The sequence below is a fragment of the Podarcis pityusensis genome, assembly GCF_964106645.2.
Source record: "Podarcis pityusensis genome assembly, chromosome: 14".
In the NCBI taxonomy this organism is placed as follows: Eukaryota; Metazoa; Chordata; class Lepidosauria; order Squamata; family Lacertidae; genus Podarcis; species Podarcis pityusensis.
The window spans coordinates 45638379-45663254 of record NC_138039.1 but is presented as its reverse complement, the minus strand read 5'-3'; the positions used below and the strand labels follow the sequence as shown (position 1 = coordinate 45663254).

Here is a 24876-nt window from a genome sequence, read left to right as displayed (position 1 = left end):
CATGTAGCCAGATCCCACATGTTTATTCACAAACATGCCCCACTGAGTTCCACCAGGCAAGTCCCAAGAAGGGAATTCTATAGTTCTTGCAACCTTATTAGGAAGTAATTGAACACAAGGGTCTTACTTCCGAGTAAGCATGCCTGTGATCTGTTCAAAGAAGTCACAATGACTCTCTCCAAGGCTTTGTAGTTGGTGCATCAGGTGCACAGAAATAAGGGCAGTAGGAATTTCCCCATCACCTTGTCCTTTTGAAGTCATTGCACACATACATCTCATTCTGACATCATGGGCTGTATCCAAGCACTACTCAGAGAAGACCCATTGGAATGTGAGAGTTGAAGGACGTTGAGATGTAAAAGTTTAGTTGCATCTTCAAGGAGAGACTCATCCTCCTCCACCAGTGATGCCCTCTATGCAACTGGGGAAACTGGGGCAGATGGAGCCTCTGTCAGGACAAGAGTTTGGGGGCAGAGGAAGACCATTCAAAGTCAGGGAAGGGAGTGCACAGCTGTTGCCCGTGTTAGCCCTATTCAAAGTAGGCTCATTGAAACGAAAGGACCCAATCCATTCATTTCATTAGGTCTGCTCTGAATGGGACTTAGTTGGATACAACCCAATGTGTGCATCCCGACTCCAAAATTTATTTGCGCCAACTGCACGGTGACTTCAGAAAGGCAACTTGACTGGGAAACGCCTCCCGTGTATGTTTTTTACACCTGATGCGCCAACTGCAAAACCCCAAACGCTGGAAAGAGTCACCGTGACTTCTGCAGCCGTCTACTCTGAGTAGGACTTCGTTAGCTCGCACTAAAGAGGGGGAGACTCCCACGGCCATTCAGCGCAGAGCCCCCCAACTGCCTAACTGCATCGCTTAGTGCCAAACGTTACCTGTGGCTGGGTAAGGGTGGGGTGGGGGAGGCGGAGATAGGGGAGGGGCTTCATCCTCCCCACTTTCCCCTTTTTACCTGAAATCGCTGTACGGGTGGATGATCCAGAAGCCGGCGGACTTAACCCTTTCCTGCTCCCTCTCCACGGCCTTTTGGCTGCCAAACATCCTCAAGGAGAATTTGTTGACCCCCGGCTGCAGCATCGCCCCGAACTGCCTCTGCATGAAGCCGGCCTGGCCCAGCCGCTGCTCGTCGTCCGGGGTGATCTGGTCGGCGCCCCCTCCCGCCCCGTCGGGACCCCCGCCCCCTTCCACTTTCACGAAGGCGGACGCAGAGGGAGGAGGCGGAGGGTCCGGCGGGGACGAGCAGGACGAGGCTGCCGCCGGGGTCGAGGAAGCAGGGGGTCCCGGCTCGGTGTCCGACAGGTCCGGGGGGCTGCGCTCGTCGCCGGGGGACGCCGCGTCCCCTTCGCTGCTGATCAGGCGGCGCTCCTCGCCCGAGTCGTGCGGGTGGCGGCTGGCCAGAGACGAGAGGCTCCCCTTGAAACGCCGGCAGTCCCCGTTGGTGCTGCTCTTGCCGCTGCCCCGGCAGCCCGGCGCCCCCGAGGCAGCCGACGAAGCCGCCGCCGCCGCCTCTCCGCTTTCCACGAGTCCGCCGCCCGCATCCCCGACGCCGGGCCTCGAGGGCTCTCCTGCCCCTTGCCCCCGGGCTCCCCCTGGCGGCGCCGACGCCAAGGGCCTCAGCTTGATGCTTTTGCGACGGGCGTCCTTGTCGGCGCCGCCGCCGCTGCAGCCGCTTCCTCCTCTTCCTCCTCCACCGGCTTCTTCGTCCTCCTCGTCCATGATCGACGCTTTGGGGCCGATCTGCTGCGGGAGGCTGTATAATCGCTTGCGCATCGACGGCGGCAGCCTGTCCATGGCCGGGCGCTCGGGGAGAGGTGGGGGAGGGCGGGGGAGACCGGCTTGCAGGCCGGCGGCTGGTGGTGGGGACCCCCTCGGCTCTCTTCCGCGCGTGCCCAACCCGCGCCCTCCTCAAGGAGCTTCTAAAACGGGGTCTCGCTCAGCTCCGCAGCCAGAGCGCCACACCGAGGACCACCCATCCTCCTCCTGTCCTCCCGGGGTTGCGCCGGGTCGAGGATGCAGCGCTTCCGAAAGGGCAGCGGGGTGCGCCAGGCGGAGAGCCCCTCCCCGGGCTGGCTAGCTGGCGTCCCACTGAGCCGCCGCCGCCGCCGCGGTGACCCTTCCGTCCGCCGCCTGCTGCTGCTGCTGCTGCTGCTGTTGCTGCACAGCCCCCCGGGGCAGCGGGACACCCAGCCGGCGGCTCCTCAGCGCTCGCCACGGCTGCATCTCGGCGGCGGCGGCGGCTTCCATAGGCGCCCGGGCAGCCGCGTCTCCGGCGAAGCAGACATAATAATGAGAAGGAGGGTGATCAGGAGGCGGACGGGGAGGAGGGACGGAGCAACACCTGCTGAGGAGCCGAAGAGGGCGATCCCCGCCGCCGGCAGCCCCCGCCCCACAAGAGCCCCTCGCCCCTCCGCGGCCTCGACGGCGGCCCGCGATAAACAAGGAGCGCGCGAGCAACCTGCAGCAGCATCCAGCGCCCGGGCGCCGCTTACATCACTGCTGCTGCTGCTGCTGCTGCTGCTGCCATCCCTGATTCCTCATGCAGCAGCTCCTGGTCCTGGGAATATTCATGAAGCCAGCTGATCCGATTGGGTTGCCATAGAATCCACCGCTGCCAATGGGCTCTGCCTACCTGAGCTGGCAGCCGGGCTTCTTAAAAGGGCAACGCCTCGGACGCCGGGTGGGCGTGCGCGTCTCGGGCGCGGGCTGGGGCGCCTCGGCTGCTGCCTGGAGCGGGGGATCGCGGGCGGAAGGACGAGGGAGCGCAAGGAAATCCACAAGCCCCTGATGCTCATCTCTCTCTCTCTCTCTCTCTCTCTCTCTCTCTCTCTCTATCACACACACACACACACACACACACACACACACACACACACACTCCTTGTCCCTCAAGTGCTATCATTTGCTCATGGAAAGCTGCAGTGCTGCGCTCAGCTAGGAGTAAGCCCCATTGAAGACCCCGGAACTTACTCCCGAGTAAAGGCGGGCAAGGTTCTTGGCTCTCCACCTTCGCCAACCCAGTGCCCTTCAGATGATTTGGACTGCAACTCCCGCCAACCTCAGCAGCCACAGATGTCTACGTTTCGTGTTGTCCTGCTTTTGTGGCGCTGTAGCCCTTGCAGACAGCAGTGATGCAAACACAAAGCGGGCTAAATCCACCACTGTGTCGAGAACATGCTGCACTGTACATGCCCACTGCAAATAAATAAAAAATATTTTAAAGTCTGCAGGAACCCCGGGTGAAACTTACTTCTGAGTAGACGTGTCTATAGAATGGCAGGGGCGCTAAGACCGAAGCCTTTTGTCTCTGTTGCAGCGGCACATAGCTTCGTAGTGGTTAGTGCCCGTTGGGGCTGGTGAGATGTAAGGCAGGAGGCCAACAGTAGGTGGAGCCAGAACCAATGACAGGTGTAGTCTAGGTCTGTCCTCATCTGCCTCCCTGCTGAATTCGACAAGGGCCACAACAGAAACCAAGGAGGGGGAAGTCGACAGGCAGCGCCACTTTCTGGACTGGTTGTAAGAAAAAAGACAGGTCACTGGGGGCTGGCTGAGTACAGACTGAGGTAGGTGGGGCAATGCCCCGTTTGCCCTAACTGACCAGCTTCCACCAATGTTGTGTATTCAGAAAGTAAGCCCCCATTGCATTGAATGGTGCTTACTCCAGAGGAACTGTGCCTGCAATTGCAAACCTCAAATAGAGTCTTCTGGCACGTTAAAGGCTTAACTCAGCTGCTCCCAAGACAGCGTTCATTAACCTGATATCCTCTGTATATGAGAGCCAGTGTGGTGTAGTGGTTAAGAGCAGTAGTCTCCTAATCTGGTGAACCAGGTTCGCTTCTCCGCTCCTCCACATGCAGCTGCTGGGTGACCTTGGGCCAGTCACATTTCTTTGAAGTCTCTCAGCCTCACTCACCTCACAGAGTGTTTGTTGTGGGGGAGGAAGGGAAAGGAGAATGTTAGCCGCTTTGAGACTCCTTAGGGTAGTGATAAAGCGGGATATCAAATCCAAACTCTTATACTACAGACTGCAACTCCCAGCAAGTGCTGGCTGGGACTGATGAGAATTGTAGTCCAGAACACCTATCAGGAGGCAGGTTGATGAAGGCTGCTCCTGGAAATTTGGGGACCAAAAGGTTTTTGCTCTCTCTCCCTTGCTCTTGCAATTGTAGAGTCTCTTATGAGGAAATGAAGATGATTTATCAATGCTAAAGAATAAAAACAATACCCCATGCAGATTGGAAATCTGACCTCATTGACTGGTGCATCAAATCAAGAAGGATTCTTAGAAAGGATCTTTTGTGTCCATCCAGTCCAACCTCTGACTTAAGCACATCCTGTTTCTGGCACCTTAAACCAGAAATGCATTGAAAAATACTGTGCATATGAACATTGCCAACTGCTTTATACTGAGTCAGACCACTGGTCCATCTCTGATGGGCAGTGAGATTGGTATGTGACATCCTTCAACTGAAGGCATCAAGGATGACAGGGATGCTTTTTTAAAAAAATAATAATTTATATACTACTTAATGTCAAAATAGTCTTCTAAGAGTTTTACAAATATAACAATCAGTTGCACAAACATTAAAATACAAATTCTCATATTTAAAACGTGCACTTTTATTGTATTTGTTTAGCAAAATTTATATCCTGCTAGACTAAAAAACAAACAAACCCCAAGTGGTTAACAACAATATAAAACAAAGCATTACAAATATTGATTTAAAAACAAGCACAGGTAATAAAAATATTTAAAATATGATTTAGCACAGTACAAGCTAAAAAGAAATAAAACCCGTTGAGATAGGCTTGCTTAAACAAAACTATTTTAATCAAAAAGAGTCAAGTTGTTTGCCTGATGATAATAGGAAGAAAGTTCCAAAGTTTAGGTGCTGCTACAATAAAAGTTTGATTTCTTACAATGGTGGAGCAAGTATTATGTGCTGCCTCCTGTAAAAGTGCCAGTTCTGCAATAAAAACAATCTATGAAAACAACTCCACAATAAAAACCGGAGACTCTGTTTGAGAGATCAAGGGAATACCTGGGAGTTTTGGTAGGCAAAGGATGTGCTCTGCCACTGGGAATGACCTCCCCACACAGCTATTTAACCTGATAAACTAAGAGAGCAATTTGAATCAGAACCTGAGAGGCTACTGCTCTAAGTAGCATCTTCTTTTTTTAAGGTTTGATTTAGTGTACTCATTTATTTCCCAACGTTCAGTATATTCAGTATGTACTGTATGATTAAAAAAACCCCCAAAGCATCAGAATTAAAAATTGCCGCAGAAAAATAATGACAATTGTATAACTGATGTACTAAGATATGGAAAATGCTTAAATAAAAACAAAAATAAAAAATTGCCACAGATTGAAATAATCTTTCAAGGAGGCAACAGTTCTCAGTAGCTCAATGGAATAGCATAGTCTTCTCTGCCCCCGAAAGCAGATGGACCTCTCTAGTGGGTATAGCATCTCAAGAGGTGCACAGGGTCATCTTTCAGGAGACGGGAAAGCTTATCTCCCATCAGGCAGCTGGGGGGTGAATGAATGCTAGAAAGGCAGGACTCACCTTATGGTCCAGCAACATTAATATATAAACATCTTCTGGGCGGGGGCGGGGGGGCGGGGAGTGAAGCCCCTCCAGCTGGATTTGCTAGTAGATACAGTGGGTGAGTAATTGCACAAAGCTTACATTTTGACCCATTTCTCCATGTGCTCTTTCCAACCTGGAACAATCCATCACTAGGCACTGAGAATAAAGCAATTATGTGCAAAAGGGTGGATTGATCGAGCCGTATGCACTTTGAATGATTTATTAGAGGGAGGAAGTTCTTCTCTGACCTTATTTACAACGGGCTGAGAAATATCAACTGAGAGCAAGACTTCCATGGCAGGAATGCAACTGCATAACATATTAACTAATATTTCTGGACCAGACGTTTGTGCTATATCATCTTCTCCGGACATCGTATAGACAGGCAGAAATCAAAATTGCGCTAAGAAAGCTCCAAACTCACCAAGCTGAATGATGTGAGCCTGGTGAAAACAAATCGTATTTGCATATATTATGGGAAATGATGACTAATAGGGTACATGAGAGAGATTTGTAAAGTTGGGGGGAAATGGAAAAGGGGGAAAAAAAGAATATTTTTCTTCTCCTATAACACCAAGACTTAGGATCACCCTGTAAAATGGGTGAAATGGTAGATCTGGGATAGTCAAAGGAAGTATTTCCCCCACACACACTGCAAACAGTTAATCAGAGGGACTCCTCGCTGCAGGATGTGAAAGCTTTCAAAAGGGATTGGCCAAATGCATGGAGAAGGAGAAACCTATCAATGCCCTATCAGCTATGACAACTCAAAAGAACCTCCATTTGCAGGAGGAGTGTAACTGACTGCCAGCTGCGGGGGGCGGTGGCAAAACAGTAAGAGTGAGCTGCTGTTCGCATGCCTTGCTTGTGGTTTTCCTTAGAAGCCTCTGCCCTGGTTGAAGCAGGATGCGAGAGTAGACGGAACTGTGGTCTGATCCTGCATGGCTCTTCTGTACAATGTGCAGTTTTCTCCACGTGATGCTCTTCTTGCCAGGATGACGCTCCCATGTGTTCACCACTGATAGACCGAGAGTGCATGCAGAATGTCTCTGATCTGACTACATAGGAAGCTGCCTTATACAGAGTCAGCCCATTGGTAAATCCAGTTCAATATTCTCCATCTGAAAGTGGCCCCCAAGAGTTTCAAGTTGGAGATTTCTCCAGCCCTGCCAGGAGACACTAGGGACTGAAGCTGAGACCTTCTGCATGCAAGGTGGATGCCCTGGCAGTGAACTATATCCCTGCTGCTGTTACAGAGGCAAGAAGAGCCATCCCTATCTGTTGTTCTTTTGCTTCCCAAAACAAAAGCTTCTGCGGAGCCTCTTCACAAATCCTGGGAAATAATGTATACGTTTTCATAAGGCTCCTTTCCCCCAGTAGGTTTCCACTTCCAAAGATTTGCAGGTCTCGCTTAACAGGATTAGGTGAGAGGGTTTATTTTGAAACGTATGGATCTAAAAATACCCAGTTTCTGGAGTTTTGTGAGTAATTGGGGGCGGGGATGGGATGCTAGAAGCAAGGAAGAGAGCGGCTGCCTTTTCTCTTCACTTGAGCACATTTTAGGGGGTTGTAACATGTTTGCTAGTACCACACCTCCTACCTATACAGAAAAAAACCTAAGAATGGCAAATGTTGACATGTCATTAAAAACATGACCCCCCCCCCCCGAGAAATTGTACCTTGAAATCTTCACAACACCCACTTACTTGAGACCAAGCCCCATTGTGAGCAGCGGTGGAGGACATGTGATCCCACCATATGTTGTTGGACTACAGAGCCCATCAGTCCCTGCCAGCATAACCAACAATCAAGGATAATGGTGCGAGTTGCAGTGACTGACTGTCCTGGCTCATATAGCTGTTGCTCCAGACTTGGTTCCTTCACCTCAGCAGATTAGATCCTGGCCATCTCGGGCCACATTATCTGTCTTGGACCCTTTAGACCTTGGTCTGTGTCAGAATCCCTGGTTGTAGCCTGCCTTGGGGGAACTTCTGGCTGGAGATGTGTAGGATTGTAAATCTGACATCAGGAATCACAAGAAAGAGAAACCAGCAGGAGAACACTTCACTCTCCCAGGACATTCTATACATGATCTCAAAGTAGCTGTTGTGCTACAAAAGAATTTCAGAAATAGACCATGGAGAGACCTGGTCTGAATAGAGACATTGGATTCTTATCTCATTATACATGATGAAGCTATTTTTGGTCATCACATCCCTTGCTTTTTCCTGTAAGACCAATTGCAGTCATCAACAGGTTTACCACACCTATCAGCCAATCTCCCATTCCCACCACCCTTCTGAGTAATACCCCTCCCCACCCTCTCACTATATATAAGGGTCTGATGACTTCTGTTTCAGTGTATCTGAAGAAATGTGCATGCACACGAAAGCTCATACCAAGAACAAACTTAGTTGGTCTCTAAGGTGCTACTGGACAATTTATTTTATTATATATATATATATTTCTACTGCATCAGATGAAGCGAAGGAGTTGATAATGCAGGTGAGCTGTGCACGAGCAAGCTGACAGCTAGCTCTGTGGAGGCTCCTTTTATTGACACAATATGCAAACCCAGGCAGATACATTTTGGACTGTGACCTTTACACATCTTCCAGTCCCAAGATCGTGGGGTGGCACAAAATTATTTTGGCACCTGTTTACACCACATCATTTTCCCCTTGCACAATGTATGACGAAGGAGACAAAGGTCTCAGACAGGACACGGCAGACCACTGAGACCGCAAAAGGTTAGACAGAGGGCAAGATGTTCAGACAGCTGTGGCCTTATCTGTGAGGGGGAGTGTGCTCCGCACCCCAAGGTCACGCGTACAGACAGTTGAGGCTGCCCACGGGAGGGAGAGTGCTCCACAACCCAGCGATCATTCCCACAGTCAGACCAACACGGCTACCTACCTGAATCTAGGATTGTACTGTTAGTGTATTTTTTAAAATGTTGATCCTGCAGGGTGGACAACCTCTGGCCCTCCCATTTGTTGTTGGGTTGGACTAGGTGACCCTCAGGGTCCCTTCCAACTCTACAATTCTATGATTCTATGACTCCAACTCCCATAAATCTCTGGCCATTAGCTGAGGGTGATGGGAGTCGGAGTCCAGTAACACCTGGAGGGCCAAAGGTTGTCCATGCCTGTGATTCTGCATTCATGTCCCCTGATTAACCCACACCATTCTTGGCAGGATAGCTATAACAGGAAGATGATGTGAAGAACTCCTTAAATAGGATTCTTCACATGATCCTTCTATTTTGGGTAGCCCACATGGGATCCTTTCGGCATCAGAATGGCACTGAGATCATCCTGGTCTTACATGCAATCTGGCCAATCCGAGGATTTAAAGTCCCAAAAGGCCTGGCTTTTCAAATTTCAAATATGACATGAATTATCTGTGTGACGTTTTCCATTGTGCTGCTTAAAACAGGCAGACACATATTTGTTTCTGCCATTAGCCTGTACTTCTCTGCCTTTTCCTGGCACAGAGATGCATTGGTGGATTAAGCTTCCCCGACTGACGTGGGTGGCGCTGTGGTCTAAACCACTGTGCCTAGAGCTTGCTGATCGGAAGGTCAGTGGTTCGAATCCCCACGACGGGCTGAGCTCCCGTTGCTCGGTCCCTGTTCCTACCAACCTAGCAGTTCGAAAGCACATCAAAGTGCAAGTAGATAAATAGGTACCACTCTGGTGGGAAAGTAAACGGCGTTTCCGTGTACTGCTCTAGTTTTGCCAGAAGTGGCTTAGTCATGCTGGCCACATGACCCAGAAAAACTTTCTGCGGACGAACGCTGGCTCCCTCGGCCTGTAAAGCGAGATGAGTGCCGCAACCCCAGAGTCGTTCACGACTGGACCTAATGGTCAGGGGTCCCTTTACCTTTATATACTGCTCAGATACAAATGGAAAAGCACACACTTTTCAGTTTGTATGTGAGCAGTAGATATAAAATAGCACAAGTACAGTCAATTAAAATTAATCGCAAAAACAGGGAAACGTCCTTAAAATAACTGTGGAGATAGAAAGGTCTTTGTCGTGCACCTGAGGTTCAACAGGGAGAGGGGCCTGTCTAATCTTAGCTAGGAGGGCGTTCCACAGAGTTAGGCCCACCATCCTGAATATGCACAGCTTCTGGTGCATTTGAGCCACAGGGGACCATTCCCAGAGACTCCTCTAACGATCTCAGTGATAGGTGGCCCTTAAGGTATCCTCGACCCAAGATCTGAAGGGCCTTCAAAATTAAAACACATCCCTTGAATGTGGCCAGATAACATATCGGCAGCTACTGGAGGCCAGCAGTAGTCTCTTGCAACACGGCTCTGCCTCTGTTAGGAGTTCTAAAGCTGTCCTTCCTAACCTCGTGTCTTCCATCAGCTGTTGGCACGTTGGTCAGGGCTGATGGGAGCTGGAGTCCAACAACATTTGGAGGGCACCAGGTTGGAGACATAGCTGTCAACCGTCCCTTATTTGGCGGGAAACTCCCTTATCCAAGCACTGTGTCCTGCTGCTGTCCCTTATTGATGATGTCCCTTAAATTTCCCGGGTTTCAAAGGAAGCAGCTCCTCTCCCTCCCTCCCTGCCGGCCAGGGAGGAGGGAGGCTCCAACTGTGTTGCTTGGCTGCCCGGCCCACCCCCCTCCAGCTTCCTCTCACCAGCCTCGGCCCCCGGGAGCCCCTCGGGCCCTTCCACCACCATCCTCCTTGCAGCCGCTGCTGAACTGAGCGTCTCTGCCTGGGGCCTCCCCTCTGCCCGTCACCGCCGCTCCTGCTCCCTCTAGGCTGTACTGCGGCTGTGCCGCCGAAGGACACGGATGAGATGGGCAGCCTGGTGCGGCCTATGAATTGCTGAGGAGCCTTGAGAGGAGAGCGAGGGCAACCATAGAGAAAGCAGTTCAGAGAGAGGAGGAGGAGGCGGAGGCGCGGGCAGGTGTTCCATGGGCTAACCATAGAGGGGGAAAGCAGAGGAAGGACCGCAAGCACTTCTCCCATAGATTTGTAGTGGTAGACTAGCATAGATGGTGTGATCTGTGGGTTTACTTTGGGTGGTATTCCCCCCCCCTTCCTCCCGCCCTGCCTGATGGAACTGAGAGTTGCAGATGGCGCATGAGAGAAAAGATACAGAACTGCAGCAGCATCTTCCTAGCTTGGACTTCGTTTTGCGTGAAAAGTGGTTGCTGCTTGTAGTTATTTAATTGCAGTGTTTCATCGGCTGGTGTCTTGAGCAGCAGCCTCTGGAAACGAAGGGCTAAAAACCGGAGCTGCTCTCCCAAATTATCTGGTCCCTTTTAACTTCGTATTTCAGCTGGTTGACTAAAATCCCTTATTTTGGCTGCCGATCCCTTATTTTCGAGGCTGCTGGTCCCTTATTTTCAAATCTGTAAGTTGACAGCTATGGTTGGAGAATGCTGCTGTAAAGGATCCTTTGGCCTTCCAAACATTACTGAACAACAGTTCCCAGAGTCCCTGGCCATTGGCCATGCTTGCTGGTACTGAAGGGACCTGGAGTTTGGCAACATCAGGAGGACTAAAGTTTCCTCTCACCTGCTCTCATGCAACTGGCAAGAGTGATAAGCAGGGAGAAAAACCAAATGTGAGCCAGAAAGGGAGAGAAAATGACCTTCCTTCATTTTGGCTATAATGAAGTCCTCTTTGCTTAAATTACAGCCCCTTAGTGGATAATGCGAGGCACTGCTTTATGGGTACATAACAAAGGGGAACATTGCGGCATCAGAGTCTGGAAAGATGGAAAGAATCTGGTAATCAAAAGCCTGGCTTTCTGTATAATTTTTTTTTTTTTTTTTTTTTTAAAGATGCCTAAAAGGATTATGTCTTAAAAGGTTCAGGTCTGCATCCTTGGTAAGGTAGAAAAATCTTATGAGAATGCACGTCTTTCTTTCTTTCTTTCTTTCTTTCTTTCTTTCTTTCTTTCTTTCTTTCTTTTTCTTTCTTTTTGCAAGTCTTTCTTTTTTGAAAGGAAAAAAAAAGGGAGCAAAAGAACCCCAAACCTTGAAAACACATGTAGTTATTTAGATTTAAAAGCAACATAATTTTTGTTACAAGGCTTTGAGCCCACCTTCCCCATCCAGCAGAGGAGCACGGGAGGCATCTTACAATATTACAAAACGGACAGAAAGAATTACAAGTAGCATTGTTACAAGCAAGGCTGGATTATCCATGGGTGTCTCGCCTTCCTTTGTGGGGCTGAGGAGCCAATCAACCTCCTAGGAAGAAAGTACGGAAACATGGAATTAGATGGGCCAGGATGGCTGCAGCTGCCTTTCAGTGTTCTTAGCCCACAAGTGAAGCCAGAGCTGAGATTTGCTATTTGTTTATCTATTCATTCAGAGTGATGTAGCGGTTTCACCCTCAAACCTTAGTGATAAAGTTGACTCCTTACACAAGACTTGAAGATGAACCTTGACTTGTCAGAACGGCAACAACTGAACAACTTGTATATATCAAGTTCAATCCAAGGGATGTCTTTTCCTGGGGAGCTCAGTTGATTTCCCATCCCTTTTGGCAAAGTATCAGACCATCTCTATTTGCCCCAGGCTTTTTGGTTGTTTGAACTTTGCACCCCACAGCTGATTTAAATGGTTTATGCTGCAGTTTTCAACCTTTTCAGACCAGGAATCCATCTTCAAGCAGAGCACACATTTGGTTACCCAAACCTTCTCCTTTTTTTGCGATATATTTCTAAGATGGTAGCACTGTGATTGTAATTCACCTTGGAGCAGGCTGTGACCCTGATGCCCCAGCCGAAGACCAGGCAATCCTATTATATCTACTCTGAAACAAGTTACACTTAGTTCAGTGGGGCTTACTTCCAAGCGAGTGTTTGTAGGATTGCAGCACTGGCCTTGCTCTGGGTTCTTTAAATGCACTTTTTCTTTTAAGTTTTCACTCTGTATTGAAATTCCTCTTGGTGGCTCTTGTAATAATCATAATCATAATAATTTATACCCCACCCATCTGGCTGGGTTTCCCTAGCCACTCTGGGCAGCTCCCAAAAAATATTAAAAACATGATAAAACACGATAAATTAATAAATGCTATAGAGTGGTCCCCTTGTGCCTTTAGCAGCAGCTCGACATGCAATTCTAAACTATTTTCTGACATGGATATAAAGCAGAGGGGGGAAATCCATGTTTCAGGCTCTTAAAAACACAAAAGCTGTTCCATTTTTCAAAAAGTGGCAACCCCAAGGAAAAGCCCAGGGAAACCTTGGGATAGTTTATCACACAAGTTTTATACAAACAGGTGAAGTGGAAAGAGTGATACTTTCTGCAAGTCTCGTGGCTTCATTGGGTGGGCCTACAAAAAGGATGGCACAGCCTGTCCCTGCCTAGGAGTGCCCTCTTGTGAGTGGAACAAGGACTTCCCAACTTTGCATTATCAAGCAGAAGACGTCCAAAAACTGGAGGCATTGGCAGGCACACTGAGCCTAGCTTTTGAGTACTGAATGTGATTTGGGAGAAGCAAATACTTCCATTTATTTTTTTTTATTTTTTTAAGGACAATTCTCTAGATGTCCTGGTGTATCAAAGCTTGGAATCCGATGATCAAAATCAGGAGGCGACTGGGCAGTCAGCTGATAATCAAAGGCCTGGACATCCACAGCGAAACCCCACAGATGCTGTTTTCTTCCCATTAGAGTCTCCATATTCAGGAAAGACTGGACTGCTGAACCCTCAAGGCATTTTTGTGCAGGAGGGAAGCTTTGACAGTGGCAACAACTGCACCTGAAGTCATCCCATATAATCCGCCCAAGGGTTCTCTCATGGTCAGCTTTCCAGGGCCCCACATGCTGGGGCAGGCAAGGCCGAGTGGTGGACGTGTATTTTGGGGGCCCTGAAACATGAACTGTCCTGGGGGCCCCTTGGCAACCAGTACTGAGGTCTGGGCAACCCTTGTTATCTTCTTCAGTGGGGTTGTTCCACTACAGATCACCATACCTTTACAATGTCCGGGCTACTGACTTTCAAAAATTGGGATTGTTGAAATATGTACAACAAAGAAATTGATCAGTTATAGTGGTGCAACTAAAATTGGGTCTACTAGACCAAGCTGGGACGCAGGTGGCACTGTGGTCTAAACCACTGAGCCTAGGGCTTGCCGATCAGAAGGTCGGTGGTTCGAATCCCCGCGACTGGGTGAGCTCCCATTGCTCGGTCCCAGCTCCTGCCAACCTAGCAGTTCGAAAGCACGTCAAAGTGCAAGTAGATAAATAGGTACCGCTCCGGCGGGAAGGTAGACGGCATTTCCATGCGCTTCTCTGGTTTCGCCAGAAGTGGCTTAGTCATGCTGGCCACATGGCCCGGAAAAACTGTCTGCAGACAAATGTCACCTCCCTCGGCCAGTAAAGCGAGATGAGCGCCGCAACCCCAGAGTCGTTTGCGACTGGACTTAACTGTCAGGGGTCCTTTACCTTTACCTTTTTTAACACTAGCTGACTTCGGAAAGAAACAAGCCTGAAAGAGAAGATCCTACAGAAAGTTACTCAAGAAGGAATCAGGAAGGGGAGATTGCCTTTCTGTCTATCGCCCTAGGTGCAGGGTAACTTATTGCAAGCATTGTTGCTTTACTCCCAACACAGATGTTTATCCCCTGGGAGGGAGTTCCACAAGTATGGAGCCACCACGGAGAAGGCTTGGTATCAAAATGAAATTATTCATTTAACTACACACACATATAGATTTGTGAGCTTCTTAAAGGCCTGTTCCTCTTCTTCTGCGTGTTGATAAAGCACTCTAAACAATAAATGATAATAATAGTGGGCAACCAGTGGCCAATATGAATTGGTGCACCTATACACTCCACTCTGGCTACAGCCTTGGAGCAGGCTCAGCAAGCCCACTTTCTCTGTGAGAAAATTACCCCAGTAAAAGCAGCCACATCTCTGTTTTCTCTCTTGCATTCGTTGGGACCAACGCAGCAATCATCTGAACAAACAAGGCCTAAGGCTGGAGATGAAACGGAGTAAGGCAGTTGTAGCCATTTCAACAAATCCCTTTGGTGCCTCAAAGAAACATGTTAATGGGAAGCAATGTAGTTAATCAAGGGCTTTTTCAGAGAGAAAGTTTTTGTTAATCTGTTAAGGCAGCAATGAAATTATGTTATGAAAGGCTTCCTCAGAAGTAGGGATGAACCCCATTCACATTTCTAGGAAGAGGAGGAGGAATCTGTAAAGTCCAATAGTTTTTCTTGTAAATACCATTTTACTTTATTTTTTTAATGTAACTATTTTGGTTTCTTGGTCATAAAACTGCGCTAGGATGCCATTGATGGGGAACGCCTTATTGCTGCCATCCCAGTGGGGTGGAGCTACATTTTAAGTTCCCAAACGGTCCTTTGCAGCCACACTTTCACCTGTTCCCCACCTGACATACGATATTATGTCAGGTGCGGTGCAGGTGGGCATGGTTTGGGGTAAATGGCCTCTCTGACCTAATTAGGGCCAGTACGTTTCCAAGCACAATTCAAAGTGTTGGTGCTGACCTTTAAAGTCTCAAATGGCCTCAGTCCAGTATACCTGAAGGAGCGTCTCCACCCCCATCGTTCTGCCTGGACACTGAGGTCCAGCGCCGAGGGCCTTCTGGCGGTTCCCTCACTGTGAGAAACAAAGCTACAGGGAACCAGGCAGAAGGCCTTCTCAGTAGTGGCTCCCACCCTGTGGAACGCCCTCCCATCAGATGTCAAATAGAACAACAACTACCAGACTTTTAGAAGACATCTGAAGGCAGCCCTGTTTAGGGAAGCTTTTAATGTTTGATGCATTACTGTATTTTAATATTTTGTTGGAAGCTGCCCAGAGTGGCTGTACTTGTTTCCTGGGATGGGTATTACCACCAATGTGGATTATGCCCACTAGTTCGGCCAAGCGTACATGAAGAAACGCTGATATTTCTCATATAGCAGGAGGAAGTAGCCAAAGTTGGAGCGATACTGATGATTGGCCACCAGAGCGCATTATAGCCTATTATGATCCTGCCTCCTGGAATCCTGATGAGCTCATACAAGGGGCACGGGATCCTATTTATAATCTAAACAGAATAATTCGATTGCAAGCAGTAGTGGAACTTGTAACCAATGCAACGGCCCAGAGTTTGAGACTTATTGCACAACAGTTGGATGAAAGTAGAGCCACCATTTTGCAGCTGAAAATGGGAATGGATTATGTACTTGCCAGGCAGGGAGGCCCATGTGGAGTCTTGAACTTGACAGGGAATGCCTGTTGCTTTAACATTTCTGATAATGGTGTGGCAATCCGTGTGTTGGCCACAAAGATGGAGAGTATAGCACATGTCCCAGTACAAATATGGGAAGGATGGGATATGGGATGGCTCACCAATTGGTTACCCAATGTTGCGGGACTCAAAGGGATACTATTGTCTTGCTTGTTTTTCTTGACGGTAGTAGTAATGGTTTTATGTATGGTGCCATGTATCATTTCATGTTTTAGAAGTACAATTAGCAAGATGATTTCAAATGAAACTTTACCTCATATCATGGCCCTATACAGAGCTTTACCTCAGGAATATGATGAAGGTCAAGCTATCAAGGACACTCGGGATGAAGGTCCTTGAGCTTGAAAGGGGGGAATGAGGCATCAGATCAAGGCCTGCATTTTAAAATGAGCTTAAAAAATATATTTGCAAATGTTTGTATGTTTTATGCCAGGCATAAACCAGCTGGCTAAGTACTTTGGCAGATGTTTATCTTCCTAAACAGGGCCCCTCTGATCTATAGCAGTGCCTCAGGGTTGTAAAAGGAAATTACAGGCTGGGAGTAAAAGGTCATATTGACCATACAAATTACAGAATACAATCAAGCTGCAAAAACACAATTAAGAGTTGGTAAATAGTGAGATTTATTGTTTAACAGAAAATAATACTAGGTGCCTACCATTAGACTTGAGCCATATTTTCATAAGGTTAAAGGGCAAGAGCTAATGGGAACAGCAGCTGGCTTGAAAGGGGTTGCTTTTGGAAACTGTTTTTTACTAAGTTCCTTTCCTTCTAAAAACCTATATGTGTTAATGTATGAAATTTATTGGCTAAATGTAATTATGCAAAGGATCTAGAAAGTAAGAAATGTTAGATTCTTATGTTAGATTCTTATTTCATTGATGGTGTGTGAGAAGGTGAACCCAAGATCTCTGTTTAAGATAAAAATTAAAACCATTAGCCATCTGTTTTGGAGTGAATAGGGCAATAGGGTAATAGGGCAATAGGGCAAAAGGTGATCTGGTAATTAAGGTGCCTGGTCGAGGCAAATGTAAGATATATGGCTACTTGTCTGCCATTTATGGATAGAAGGAAATATAGCTCTTTGTCTCCCATAAAAGGTAATAGAAAATGGGTGTATCTTTTATGATTGGTTCTAGCAAACAGCCAATAGGAATTTCAACCAGGCTGATTGGACAGAGGCAGCCAAAGGAGGAGCAAGGGGGCTGGGCTGAGGAAATATAAGTGCTGGCCATCAGGGCTGGAGGGGCAGAGCTTTGGTAACCATATACCACTGTGTCTCTCGTTTATTTGTCTGACAAATAAATTATTATTTTAATTTCTCTATTGCTGCGTTGAATATTTCATTCCAGCTAAGCGTTAACCACAAGCAGGGTGCTACAGTACTAGATGACCTTTGGGGTCCCTTCCACCTCTACGGTTCTAGGATTCTATGATCAGTTTTGCATGCAGAAGGTCCCAGGCTCAATCCCAGCCCCTCCAGGTAGACCCAGTAGGGACACTTGTCTGAAATCCCAGAAAAGTGCTGCCACTCAGTGTGGACAATAATCTGACTCCGCATAAGGCAGCTTCCTGCGTTCTTAACAATTGTGTGCAAAAGAGCTGGGGAAAAAATCCTCCCCACCAAATGATTTTCCTCCCAGGTCCCCAGGTCTCTCCTCATCTTTCAACCCGTTGCCTGGCAATGCTGGCCTTGATTTGCAGGGAATCCCACACAAAGCTATCCTCTCTGGTGATCTCGCTCTTCTCAGCTTTTGTTGCCAACCTCAGACAATGCAGTCATTTATTACCTGCTAAATATTTGCATGCTCCAGCAGTCCAGGGTGGGGAAAGATCGAAAACAGATTTGGAGGAGAACCACACACACACAAAAGCACACAATTACTTCCAGGGGAAAAAAGATAGAGGAAAGCAGGCCTCAGGCACCACAAGGAACTTTCTTCCCGACAATGAAACATCCATCTCCGCTGCAGCACTTTGATGCTTTGTTCTCTGAATAGACCAAGCCACAAAAGTAAAATTCATCTTTTTAGCTTGGGAGAAAGAAGCATAGGCATAGCCCACCACCAGCCCAGCCCTGAAAAGCTCCTTCCCAGCCAAGTTGATAATTGCATTTCTCCCTCCCCAGCCCAGATTTGTGCCATTTGCTTTAATGGAGAAAGTTAAAGTCATTCTGGGAGTGATATAAGTATAATGAGTTTTGCAAAATGTTTATATGGGGAGGTGAAAACACCAGCTGGGAGAAGGGTGGCCGTGTGCCCTACTTTACTGGGGACAATCCTCTACTCAAAGGGCTGCCGGAGGAGAGTTCTCTGTTTGAAGAGTTCACCTTTGGAAGCACAAAGCTTCTTACACAGAGGCTAGACTATGTCCAGTCTTTTAAAAAATAAGATTTTCAAATACAGCAAACAAATATTGCTTCTCTACAGCAGTAGAGTGAACGCTCGGGTTGTGAACGTGATCCATGCAGGATGCACGTTCGCAACCCGCATCTGTGCGTCTGCACATGTGCGGGTTGCGATTCAGTGCTTCTGCACATGCGCAAAGTGCAATTTAGCGCTTCTGTGCATGTGCGACTGCTGAAACCCAGAAGTAACCCATTCCGGTATTTCTGGGTTTCGGCGATCCGTAACCCAAAAAAACACAACCTGAAGTGGCTGTAACCTGAGGTATGACTGTATACATCTTACCAGGTGCGCAGCCTGGGAGTCATTTTGGACTCTCAGCTGTCCATGGAGGCGCATGTCAATTCTGTGTCCAGGGCAGCTGTCTACCAGCTCCTTCAGGTATGCAGGCTGAGAACCTACCTGCCCGTGGACTGTCTCGACAGAGTGGTGCATGCTCTGGTTATCTCCCACTTGGACTACTGCAATGTGCTCTATGTTTGGATACCTACAACTAATCCAGGATGTGGCAGCTAGACTAGTGACTGGGAGTGGCCGCCGAGACCATAAACACTGGTCCTGAAAGACCTACATGGCTCCCAGCACATTTCCGAGCACAATTCAAAATGTTGGTGCTGACCTTTAAAGCCCTAAACAGTCTTAGCCCAGTATACCTGAAGGAGCTTCTCCACCCCCATCGTTTTACCCAGACACTGAGGTCCAGCTCCGAGGGCCTTCTGGCAGTTCCCTCACTGTGAGAAGCAAAGTTACAGAGAACAAGGCAGAGGGCCTTCTCAGTAGTGGCTCCCATCCTGTGGAACGCCCTCCCATCAGATGTCAAGGAAATAAGCAACTATCTGACTTTTAGAAGACATCTGAAGGCAACCCTGTTTAGGGAAGTTTTTAATGTTTGAGGTTTTATCATGTTTTTAATATTTGGTTGGGAGCTGCCCAGAGTGGCTGGGAAAACCCAGCAAGATGAGCAGGGTATAAATTATAATTACTACTACTACTACTAATAACAGTGGGTCCAATGGTCAAGAAGGCAGTTTCTGTATGTGCTCGGGAAAAAGTGAGGGGCAGATGAGGTTCATCAGCCTAGGAAGGTGGCCCATCAAGGAGAAGGAAATCTCTGACCCTAAACCTCCACTGCCTGTAGGATATGTTTGGGAGAAGAAAAGCCTAAGGAGTAAACCCAACACAAATACAGAGGGTATTCAAGCAGGGAGGGGAACCTTTGGCTTTCCGGGTGTTTTTATTATTCCTGATCACTGGCCATCCTGGCTGGGGCTTGCAAGAATTGGAGCTGGACAACAGCTGGAGGTCCCCAGGTTCCCCACCTTGGTTGTAAGGTAAGTCTGCACTTGTTATCCTTCTGTCCCCATCTCATGCTATTTCACAAGACCATGGCACAAGCAAGAGTTCAGCTATGGACTTCCTGATTCACAGCTTTGTCTCTTAGTTACCACCCTACTCTCTAACCTGCTGGTGTCTCCTCTAACTCTGTGCCCAGAATAGGGACGGGCAAATTGGTCCATTTCTGTTTTTCTCTGTTTCTCATTTTTCCAATCTTAAGTTGTGTTCTCCACATTTCTGTATCAGTTTGCAATTCTTTCTTTTTTTAAAAAATGACAACAGCCCATCATTAATTTCGTGCGCATTTCTCCTAACAAATTTCTTTATGCAATTTTGCTTAACAGACACATTTTGGCACAGCAATATCCCTGAATACAATGCATTTTGCATGTTATTTTCACTAATATACCATATTTTTCGCTCTATAAGATGCACCAGACCATAAGACATACCTAGTTTTTGGAGGAGGAAAACAAGGGGGGGGAAATACAGTGGAACCTTGGGTTACATACGCTTCAGGTTACATACAGGTTACAGACTCCGCTAACCCAGAAATATTGCTTTAAGATCTTTGCTTCAGGATGAGAGCAGAAATTGTTCTCCGGCGGCGCAGCAGCAGGAGGAGACCCCATTAGCTAAAGTGGTGCTTCAGGATAAGAACAGTTTCAGGTTAAGTACGGACCTCTGGAACGAATTAAGTTCTTAACCCGAGGTACCACTGTATAGGGAAGTGTGTTTTTTGTAACGTTTATGCTTTATTATGATTTTTTATTTATCTCAGATGCCAGAACAGTAAAAGGGATTGCTGCGCAGCGAAAACAGCGATCCCTCTTGCTGTTCTGGCTTCTGGGATAGCTGCGCAGCCTGCATTCGCTCCATAAGACACACATATATTTTCCCTTACTTTTTAGGAGGGAAAAAGTGAGTCTTATAGAGCAAAAAATACAGTACCTTACTATATACATTTTTGTACACATTACTTGGCTGGAGAAATGCGCTACAAGATCCAAAGAAGTGTGAATTTTGGAGGATGTCTGTTTCAGTTTGCATATTGTTTCAAGTGGTGGAGTTTAGGTAGGCTTGCCTTTAAATGCAAAGCTAGTCAAATTTCTCCCCTTCCCAAGTCCAGAATTCTGTCCACTGCAATCATAAGAAAGGAACAGTCCGTTATTCACAGTCCTAAAAATAGCAGTTCTTCTCGCATTCAAGTGTATCCATTTCCAAGGATGAAGTCGCCAGCTCCAGCCTTTCACGCTCTGGGTCCCCCTCTCCCTCCTCTTTGTCAAGGAAATGTGAGCCGATTTAGAGACACAAACTACACCCAGTTGTCAACAGCATATGAACCTCAGGGAGGAGGGTTACGGCACCCCTCCCCTGGCAAGGAACAAAAGATCTGATTAATACTGACTGTGTTGACACAAGTGGGTTATTCCGTAGGATTCTCTCTGTGCTTAACTCCGCCATATCCGACAGGGAACCATTACAAAGACGTCAAAGAAATTCTTCCTGCAAATTAAAGCAAAACCTAGTTAAGACTGCAGAAAAATGGTCTGCCCACAATTTTTTTAAAATGAAAAAATAATAATAATACCATGAGGGTCAACAGGCCTCCCAGACATCCTTGTTATTACAGGTTCGTGATAATTTGTGCTCATGGATGGTATCAGGGCAGTTTTGCAAGATCCCTCTTTCAATATTACAGGGAACAAGGCAGAGGGCCTTTTCGGTAGTGGCACCGGCCCTGTGGAACGCCCTCCCACCAGATGTCAAAGAGAACAACAACTACCAGACTTTTAGAAGACATCTGAAGGCAGCCCTGTCTGGGGAAGCTTTTAATGTTTGATGCATTACTGTATTTTAATATTTTGTTGGAAGCCACCCAGAGTGGCTGGGGAAACCCAGCCAGATGGGCAGGGTATAAATAATAAATTATTATTATTGTTGTTGTTGTTGTGTTTCTGCCTGCCAAAATTATGGGGCAGAGATGCGGCTCCATTTCCAACCAGTGTGTGTCTCGTGGCTTCCTGATGAAATCCTGTAACTTTTTTATACCACAGATATTCCAGTGCAGAACTGCCCCTCCAGACAGCAATAATGCAAGGCCACTGGGGAAGCATCACAGAACAACTAATAAAGTGGAATTATGCATGTATGATCTAGCCCAAATCTGCCACTAATGCACTATTACTGCATCAATTACATGTTTTAGAAAACACCCAAGCACAAAAATACCAGTCTTTTGGGGCCCGCCATGCAATTGCCTGGGGGGCTTCTTCCTTGTTACGGATTCAGAAGAAAATAAATCTCGTTTTTCATTGCTGCTAGCTCCATGCATTTTTTGCTTAAGGTTGATGTGCCTTTCCTCACTTTCTTTCCAGCTCTCCTCTGAATTTTGGGGAAATTCAGCATTTTTGGAAAACGCAGCTTTCTGCAAAAGATCAAGCCACTTGCAGAGAGTTTCATGCATTTTTTATAATTTTCTTTTGTATTCATAGGTAAGTCTTTTCAAACAGCCCACTAGCACTGTTTCAGTCTTATCTGGATCAGGCTCCAATATGCTGGCTCTCATCCAGTCCATTACTGAAGGGAGACAAGAGTCCAGCACATCTATTGCCTCACCTGCAGATGTAAAGAAGTAGAGTTGTGTGTCATCAGCATATTGCTGACAATGTACTCTAAAACTCCAGATGACCCCACTCAACAGTTGTGTTTAGATGTTAAATAGCATAGGGTATAAAACTGAGCACTGAAAACTCCACATGGAAGGCTCTACGGCATGGGTAGGCAAACTAAGGCCCGGGGGCCAGATCCAGCCCAATCGCCTTCTCAATCCGGCCCGTGGACAGTCTGGGAATCAGCATGTTTTTACATGAGTAGAATGTGTCCTTTTATTTAAAATGCACCTCTGGGTTATTTGTGGGGCCTGCCTGGTGTTTTTACATGCGTAGAATGTGTGCTTTTATTTAAAATGCATCTCTGGGTTATTTGTGGGGCGTAGGAATTCGTTCATTTCCCCCCCCAAAAATATAGTCTGGCCCCCCACAACGTCTGAGGGACAGTGGACTGGCCCCCTGCTGAAAAAGTTTGCTGACCCCTGCTCTATGGGGCTGAAAAGCACCCCCCCCAAGCATCACCCTCTGGGAGCGATTCAGAGGTTCATTGTGGCAGCTCCTACCTTTTGGAATATCCTCCCATTACATATCAGACAGGTTTTTCTCCAGCACCTATTGAAGACCTTCCTCTTTCATCGTGCCTTTCCAGTGCAGATTTTTATTCCAGTCTGTATCTGCATTGGTTTTTAAACTATTTTATACATGGATTCCTTTTTCCTGTTTTGCTTGTTGATGCTGTTGTTGTTAAATCACTTCAAAATAAAAGGAAGCAATTACTGCATGGAAATAAATAAAGGAATGAATGAATGAATGAGTGAATGAAAATAGCATTCTAGGCTGTTCAAGCTATTTAGGCACCAAAGGAAGAAAATGCCACAAGTGTCTCTTCTGACAGTAAAAATACAATGAAACAAAAACGCATTTAAAAAAGCAATTAATTTGCTGCCCTTTCGTGAGGCCCGAAATCAGATGACTTAAGCCACTGCTCTACTTTTCCAAATTATAGGGCCAGCACTGAGAGGCTTTCCACATTCTCAGCGCAAGCCATCAAGCCGTCATGGGGTTAAACAAAAGAGCCCTAAAACTAGGGCATACAAAGAAAGAAAGACTGGGGAAGATGGAGGAAGCACACTGTGCGCACGACAGCAAGTGGTTACTCTAGAAGGAATCGGCTCATAAGCCACCGACTCTCAGCAGCCCGGAGCATCAAAGCTATACACTGGAGGGACCTGTCAGCAGTGAACATGGACTGCTGGTATCAAACTGTATGGGAAATAGCCTTAGTAGAAAAGCTAACCAACAAACTGAAGCTAACACAGGGACAAATGGAAGAGGACTCCTTCACCCAGTGTGTCTCCCCTTTATCACACGCAGAGATCAATAAGACCAGACCCTCCAAGTATCCCTATTTTCCAGAAACATCCATGATTTAGAAAAGCCAGTTTCTGATTTGATCCCAGAATGTCCCACTTTTCCTTAGGAATGTCCCTATTTTCATTGGAGAAATGTTGGAGGGTATGGAGTTATCCAACCCCTGAGCCGTCTGAAGGCAGCCCTGTACAGTGGTACCTCGGGTTACATACGCTTCAGGTTACAGACGCTTCAGGTTACAGACTCCGCTAACCCAGAAATAGTACCTCGGGTTAAGAACTTTGCTTCAGGATGAGAACAGAAATTGTGCTTCAACGGCACGGCAGCAGCAGGAGGCCCCATTAGCTAAGAACAGTTTCAGGTTAAGAACTGACCTCCAGAACGAATTAAGTTCTTAACCCGAGGTACCACTGTATAGGGAAGTGTGTTTTTTTGTAACGTTTATGCTTTATTATGATTTTTTATTTTGTTGGAAGCCGCCCAGAGTGGCTGGGGCAACCCAGTAAGATGTGTGGGGTATAAATGGTAAAATTACCATTATGTAATGGTACATTCCTGTTTTGATTGGAGAAATGTTGGAGGGTATGCAAGACAACAACAAGAACCCACTGGCAGCATGCAAATTGATGTGGCTAACTTGCCCCAACAACCAACACCCTCACACATGCAAACAAAACTCACTGCAGTCAACTGAAGGCGACCAACCAGGCCCTGTCCCCCGCAACCTCTCTCACCGCCAATGAAAACTAACAAATGAATAAAAAGAGAAGCTTCCTACCAGACCCCACATGACACGGATGCAAAAACCTTGCACATAAACTATGTAAGAGAACAAAAGTTTACAACCACCCTTCTCTCTCTCCCTGGTTCTCTCCCCCCATCTCTCTTCTCCTTATTTTGTATACAGCATCAATGTCTCACATCAAATATAACTGATCTGTAGGAAGGACTTTATGATCCGAAAGCAGAGACGATGGATGTACTTTTGTAACCCAAGATCTTTAATAAAGACAAAATCTTTCCCAGTACATTTCTGAGCACAATTCAAAGTGTTGGTGTTGACCTTTAAAGCCCTCAACGGCCTCGGCCCAGTATATCTGAAGGAGTGTCTCCACCCCCATCGTTCTGCCAGGATACTGAGGTCCAGCTCCAAGAGCCTTCTGGCGGTTCCCTCACTGCGAGAAGCCAAGTTACAGGGAACTAGGCAGAGGGCCTTCTCGGTAGTGGCTCCCGCCCTGTGGAACGCCCTCCCATCAGATGTCAAGGAAATAAGCAACTATCTGACTTTTAGAAG

At 47.1% G+C, this 24876-nt stretch overlaps 1 protein-coding gene across 2 annotated transcripts in view; it reads right to left on the bottom strand.

Moving 5' to 3' along the window:
- HCN4 (hyperpolarization activated cyclic nucleotide gated potassium channel 4) overlaps positions 1-2659 on the bottom strand; it is a 114078-nt gene extending 111419 nt beyond the window's left edge. Inside the window, exon 1 of one of the 2 annotated variants that reach the window (XM_080980286.1) lies at positions 969-2659. In XM_080980286.1, the coding sequence (XP_080836412.1) occupies positions 969-1807 (839 nt within the window). In that variant the 5' untranslated portion in view covers positions 1808-2659. The remainder of the gene's footprint in view (positions 1-968) is intronic. The other variant, XM_080980285.1, reaches the window with a different exon arrangement.
- Between the last annotated feature and the right edge of the window lie 22217 nt (positions 2660-24876).